Genomic DNA, 7,188 nt, shown 5'->3' with positions numbered 1-7,188 from the left:
AATGTTAATATATGTTTTTATAACGACAATAACTCGAATAAAATTAGTTTTTCACTCAGAGAAGTAGTTAGTATATGATAGGAAAAAAGTGTAAATATACTATTTAATTATAATGCAAAACTATTTCAAAGTATTAATTTACGTTTTACATTTTTTATTATTAGACAGCATTCATTAAAAATTACATGTAAAAGGTTCATTAAGCATGTAGTGAGTTCTGCATATTTGTTAAAAATATTTTATAAATTACATTTAAATTACTGATACAAAAAATATATATAGAAAATAATGATTGTTGCATCCAAGCTAAACAAAAGCTCTCATTCAACACTTAATATTTTTCTCAATAAAACACTTGACTTCGTCATCAAATTCAATACACCCACTCTTACATAACACATTGAGTTTTATTCACTATAAAATTGAGCAAAGAATTAAACGGACCTTTAAATTTGTTATCTTTGGAAAATAAGTTCACTTGAATGAAAAATATCCAAAGAAAGAAAAAAAAGTTAATTATTATCCTTTTTTCTTAAGTGTGGTGCCTTAGCTTAGTGCTCGAAGAATGAGTTTAGTTTTAGTGTTTGTGGAAGCTTAGTGCTCGAAGAATGAGTTTAGTTTTGGTGTTTGTGGAAGAAGATTCTCATTTGAACTAAAATTAAGTATGTGACCTTACTTTTCCTTAAAGAACATGTCACTTAATAAAGTGTCGTTGATACTCTTACAAATTTTGTGTATTAGTAGTGTGTACCTTCACTATGATTTTTATTATGATGTTGACATAATGTGCGATGTCGTTGGAATTGAAAACGACGACATGTGATGACACAAAATAGTTCATCAGATTTTATACATTTTAAAGAAAAGAGCCTTCATAAGGAGGTGTGATAGAAAACAATTTTTTTCAAGATTAAGATAGATCCAATTGCAATTTCATTATCTAGCATGACTTTGTGATGAATACTGACTTTACAAATTGCAATTGGATCCTGCATTGACATTACTCCATTAAGAGTCACAAGTAATATTTTCAGCTTTCTATGCACATAAACTTTGTAATCTTAATAGTTATTGTCATGACTCCTAGACCGTTGGGTTGGCATGCTTTGACAATACAAGTGATCAATGACAGTGTACTTTTCAAGGAGCTCAATGTTGAAAGACCATCAATGTTATGTTTCGCCAACAACCCTATATAAAACCAAATTTTGATGAATAAGAAAAAAATAATCGACTATATTTGCATGCAAAATTAATTTATGTTGACTATGAAATTGAATAAATTGTTATGCCCGACGCCATGGATTGTTGGTGAAATCGAGTTGATGATTTGCGTTAGCAATTTCATTCATAAATTGTTGTGTGTTTTGTGGTTTTGTTGAATTTCAATTTAGTATAGCAGCTTGAACATTGCCAGTCGATTATGAAATTAAGTTGATGGTTGTGTGTTGTGTTGCAACGCTGTACAAAGGCAACAAGGTCTTTGGTATCAATATCAAGTCCGTCCATGTATCCATTTTCATCATCTTTCATTTCGTAATACATGCAACAAGCATGTTAAAAGAAATCTTTATTAGAAATCAACAATTAAAAAAAAAATCATTTAAAGTGTGGAAGTTTTTTTGACAAAGAACTCGAATAATTAAAGTCAAATAATGGGTTGGCTAGCACATACACGTTGGACAAAATCATCACCTGCTTACTCCTTGTGTGGAGAATGAGTTTAAGAAGAATGAGATTTCACATTGCCCTGACCGTTTTCTTTTCTTCAAATTTGGCTGATTTAGATACACATAATAAAATCAATAACTTGACACAATTGCCATTTTGTAAATGCTTTATTGGACATGACATTGCCTTAGCTGTCCGAAACTTCTAACGCACAACTGCATTATATTTGAGTTACATGTGTTTTTCTCTTTGTGGGCCATTTCAATGTTTTTTGCACCGCTTAATGGTTATGTTAGACACTTGAGTCTTCTTCTTAATGGTTTTAATTCCACAAAACCACTTGTCGTAGGTTTTAGGAAGAAAATTCACTATACAATCCATATATTCATTGCGGATATCTGATTGTTGTTGCCACATTTTTATTCATTGGAAAACCACTTTTACTATCAATTTTTTTTTATGAAAAATGACATCTTGATTGTATAATTCAATTTTTTTTAAGTAAAAGATAACTTTTAAATTGTATAATAAAATTAGTGAAAAATTTCTTATTTATAAAAGATAGAAGGGAAATATGGGGTGTAAAAAGAAATCCTAATTTTATGTGGATAGTTTTTTTGTTCAGCTTTGTAAAAAAATAAAATAAAAAATTGAAAAATTTCCTTTCCCCCCGCTCACTCCTGGCGGGAATCCAATTATTCCCCCAATCCCGCCAATTGATTCCAGAAGCTTCCTCTATATAAATCCCCTTCCCTCCTTTTTCTGTTCAGTTTCTCTCAAAACCCTAACCATTTCTAAACGAAACCCTAATCCTCCATTCGCTCTCGATCAAAATGTTGGAACTACGTCTCGTGCAAGGTTCTCTTCTGAAGAAGGTTCTGGAATCCATCAAGGAGCTCGTCAACGACGCCAACTTCGACTGCTCCTCCACCGGGTTCTCCCTCCAGGCTATGGATTCCAGCCACGTGGCACTCGTCGGACTTCTCCTCCGATCCGAGGGCTTCGAGCACTACCGTTGCGACCGTAACATCTCGATGGGTATGAACCTCAACAACATGGCTAAGATGCTGAAATGTGCCGGTAATGATGACATCATCACCATCAAAGCCGATGATGGCGGTGACACCGTCACCTTCATGTTCGAAAGCCCTAGTACGTTTTCATTTCTCTAGCTTTTTCGAAATTGTTCTTTGAACTTGCTGAGTTAGTTCTTTTTATCTATATGATTTAGTTTTTGTTTTTAACTGTTTTTCCGTTTCATTTCGTGCACATCGTGCGCCTGAAGCAGATTTAGCTTTTGTTTTGTCGAACTCGCTGTGAAAATCTACATAGACGCGTGTTCTTAAGTTACAACTGAGCACGAACTATTTTCCATTTATCACGTTTGACTTTAATTACTTGCTGAAAAAGTATTTCTATTTTCTAAGAGTAGTTCGAAGTTCGAAGTTCACTTTTAATTGTTAGGTTTTACTAGTGTGATTTTGACGAATGGACTGATGTTATAGTTTCGTAATGCCATTATTTAGTTAATGGTTCGGTATGTTTCTTGTTTTGGGTGTTTGTTTTCATTGATAGAAATTTGTGAGAAGTGTATGATGATTCTTAAATACATATAAAACCTAGCGATAAAAAAGATGTTAAAGAGGACAATGCGAAACATAATATGTGTAATGTGTTGTGGCAAAATTGAAAGATTTGAAAGAAATAATTATAGTTAACGATGCGCTTGTATTGGTGTGGTTTCATAAAGGAATTGCTTTCTTGGTAATTTTGGTGTGACTTGTCTTTGTTCTCTTACAGCGCAAGATAAAATTTCTGATTTTGAAATGAAGTTGATGGATATTGATAGCGAGCATCTTGGGATACCGGAGGCAGAGTATCACGCTATTGTGAAGATGCCATCCTCCGAGTTTGCTAGAATCTGCAGGGATCTTAGTAGCATTGGTGACACTGTCGTCATTTCAGTCACTAAAGAGGGTGTGAAGTTTTCCACAAAAGGAGATATTGGATCTGCAAATATAGTCTGCAGGCAAAATACTTCTGTGGACAAGGTGAGTCAAATTTTGTTTTATTCTTTGTTCCCGCCATTATTTGAGCTTAGTAAATTATTTTTTGTATCTTTTGCTTGTGCTATTCTTTAGTGGTGGACATTTCTTACAATGTTATTTATTGGTTAATCTTGCAGCCTGAAGAAGCTACTATGATTGATATGAACGAGCCTGTGTCACTGACATTTGCATTGCGTTACATGAACTCTTTTACAAAGGCAACACCCTTGTCCAATACAGTCTCCATTAGTCTGTCAAATGAGCTGCCGGTTGTTGTTGAGTACAAGATTGCAGAGATGGGTTACGTGCGATTTTATTTGGCCCCCAAGATAGAAGAGGAAGAAGAAGAGAAACCTCAAGTGTAATCACTATTGAATGTTGGGTTAGGATATTAGAATTTTTCTTTCACTTGAACTTGTAGTTTTCTTTATACATTTCTTTTGAAGATATTTTAACTGTGAGCAACGAATTTGGAATTCAGTTATTTTACATCTATCGATTCTGTCAGTATATTTTGCCTATAATTTGTTCAGAACACTTTTAGTTTACCAAATTGGCTGTGCAAATTTTCCTGGTTATGTGTTTCTAATTTGAGACCTGTTTGTCAAATTCTTAACAAAATGGTTCTCTATCTAAGTATAGCATGGTATGTTAATACGGCGAAAAATAACAAGAAGTGGAAATAGAGGCTACCTAAATATAGTAAGAATTCACAAAAATGAATTAGCTTTCATTAAATTTATAGGTCAAATAGTAAGAATTCACAAAAATGAATTAGCTTTCATTAAGTTTATAGGTCAAAATATTAAGAGTTAAAAGAGAGAAATAATTGCGGGGTTCTAGAATATTACTATTTATATAGTAAGTAATTAGAAGTATTTTAAATTATAAAATTCAAATGTGTTTTACTTGTACATTAATTAAGATTATTGAACAGGTGTTGTGGTTGAAGATTACTTAACATTTATTCGAAAAGGATGATGCCAAATATTTACAAGGCATTAGATTCTCTTACTATTCCAACATATTTAAAGTCTGAAAATTTGTCTAAATACTATTGAGTTTCCTGAAGGGTTATTTACACTCTAAATGAATAAAGGATTGGTCTATGGAAGCATTTACAATGGCTGCACTAGCAGTTTTAAGAGTGGATATATGCAATATTTGAGCAGAGTGAAAATTTGGTTTTAATGACTCCAAGTATCTTATTTACTCCGTTTCTTGGCTTCACTGTATACGATGACGCCAATGACTGTGAGAGAATATCCACACATTCCAGTCACTGATACAGGATTTCGAAATATCAAAATGGAGATAACAACTGCCACAGCTCCCTTGGCATTTCCCAGCACCTGCGCAGTAAAAGAAATGCATGGTTAGATGTCAAATGATTTTGTACAGGGAACCAGGGCACCAAGCCGTATCAATAAACTTAACTTTCATACCATGCAATTCAAGTTAATCTGTACTAAAATGGACATAAACTTTTCATACAGAAAACCTTGAAAGCTTTAATATAAAGTGAAATTATGGCCTTCAAGACTGTTAGGCACCTCCTATTAGTCAGATGAGCATTATTACTCATGAGGAGGGTAAAACAACAAACCTGCTAACTTTGTTTACTTAAGGGGGGATGCTACATAGGGTCAGAGAGAAGTTAGTTTTGTTTACTTAATAATAGCAAAGGAGAAAATATGATGAAAATTAGTTTCCACACATGATATGATTATAAATCGTGTACCAATGGCTTTAAAAATTCCTTTAATTTCGAAGGGGCAAGGGAGAGGGGACGATTACCTGAAGTGTCAATGCACTGGTGTGCATTGTGACTAAGAAATTGGTCAAGTTGACAAAATATGCCAATGCAGAATTGAACAAAAGTAACCACAAAATAGTTGAATCCTCTCTAGCTAGTGCAATTGTGATTCCAATTACATCTTTCTCCATCATGATTGAAGCTGGAAGAAGGAATGCAACAGCCACCGGAGCCATGTACAAAAGAAGGTTCATAGAGTTGAGCTTTTCCCTGTGAAACCACAGAAATCATTTCAGTACTGACATAGCCAAAAAATCTTAAAGATACTAAGTTATGGAATACGGATGACACTTATTTAATCAGCAGTGTTGAAATACAATGGCTGGAAAGTTTGAGCTCATTACGCTTCAGAAGACAGCAGGACCCCTTGAAGCACTGTTTTGAGTGCTCTGGCTGCTGTAGCACTGACGCACATTATGAATCCAAATAGATGAAAACTTGGTTCTCCCTTCATCCATGCAAGTGAAAAAGATTTAGGAAAAATCAACAACTATAGCTTGTTACTCCAACCAGAACCCCAATTTCATTTTTATTTATGACACACACAACCTACCAAATTAATCTCTACATCTAATGAAGTGTTATTCCTGTTTACTGTCACTCAAAAACTTCTATTCATGACATACAAATATTTGGTTAAAATCATACACACTTAATGATCTTTAATTACCTAATGATTTCTTTTCCAAAATAACAATTTCGCCACTTTCTCAAAATTAACAGGCTAAAACCAATTCAGAGAACAACAAGGAATTTTCAAAGAAACAGAAGAAAGTCTTACATACTCTCAAAGCAACAGATTCAACACTTAAATAGTCTCTAACATCACCAAATTAACACATTAACACCGCATACATATCATCAAATTTTGTGCATCACATGCATAGAAGACAATGATATATACCAATTAACCTCATTTAAACTTACAACCATATCACAACTTCCTTTAACTCTACAATCATCCATTTCAAAATATTACTTCTGAGAAAGAAGTGATCATACATACCCCACTAGCAATGATAACGCCTGCAACAACCGGAAGAAGTGCGAGGTAGGTGAGCCAGCTCTCCCGGCGGAGGGTCACCAAATAGGCGAAGATGGCCGTGAAGAAGGGCGTGGTGGCGCCGATGGCCTGGTTGAAGGAGACGGGGAGGTAGCGGAGGGAGATGTTGCCCCCCACGACGGACAAGCAGAAAATGAGTCCGAGAGAGGAAATCTTGATGAACTGCACCTTGGAACGCACTGTTTGCATGGGCACGACCTTGAGCCATGCAATGGCGACGTAGCTGAGGATGGAACACGCCATCATGTGGCACAGCGTAAGGAAAATGGGGTACCTGAAACCGTGGTTGCTCAGAAGGTATTTGTTCAGCAGCAACACTCCGATGTTGGAGGAGTACCAGAAGCTTACCAGCCCCACAGTGAACACCTTTCCCGACACTGAAACCTTCATTGTCGTTTTAATGTGGTCGCTGCAACTTTTTGTTTTTGATTTTGTTTTTGTTCTTTTGGTGAAATGTGTAAAGGGAGGATTTTGATGAGGTAGGTGGAAGAAAGGGTTGATTGGGGAAATGGGTTTTGGCTTTTGGGGGACAGAGGGAATGAGAGAGGTGAGAGGGGAAATGGGTGATGCAGAGTGAGAAGCTCTATGGA

General features: G+C 35.2%; 2 protein-coding genes across 2 annotated transcripts; one reads left to right on the top strand and one right to left on the bottom strand.

The window, feature by feature from the left end:
- The first annotated feature begins 2,343 nt into the window (after positions 1-2,343).
- On the top strand, positions 2,344-4,214 carry PCNA1 (proliferating cellular nuclear antigen 1). Its single transcript, XM_068639099.2, has 3 exons — positions 2,344-2,823; positions 3,472-3,722; positions 3,857-4,214. The coding sequence occupies exons 1-3, from the start codon at positions 2,505-2,507 to the stop codon at positions 4,082-4,084; spliced, it is 798 nt and encodes a 265-aa protein (XP_068495200.1). The 5' UTR covers positions 2,344-2,504; the 3' UTR covers positions 4,085-4,214.
- Positions 4,215-4,663: 449 nt separating this feature from the next.
- LOC137831427 (putative sugar phosphate/phosphate translocator At3g11320) lies at positions 4,664-7,188 on the bottom strand. Its single transcript, XM_068639098.2, has 4 exons — positions 6,542-7,188; positions 5,880-5,983; positions 5,517-5,745; positions 4,664-5,071 (listed from the first exon to the last, which is right to left on the bottom strand). The coding sequence occupies exons 1-4, from the start codon at positions 6,986-6,988 to the stop codon at positions 4,925-4,927; spliced, it is 927 nt and encodes a 308-aa protein (XP_068495199.2). The 5' UTR covers positions 6,989-7,188; the 3' UTR covers positions 4,664-4,924.

The sequence above is a fragment of the Phaseolus vulgaris genome, chromosome 6 (assembly GCF_051622355.1).
Source record: "Phaseolus vulgaris cultivar YP4 chromosome 6, ASM5162235v1, whole genome shotgun sequence".
In the NCBI taxonomy this organism is placed as follows: domain Eukaryota; kingdom Viridiplantae; phylum Streptophyta; class Magnoliopsida; order Fabales; family Fabaceae; genus Phaseolus; species Phaseolus vulgaris.
This window is presented reverse-complemented; position numbering and strand designations above follow the sequence as displayed.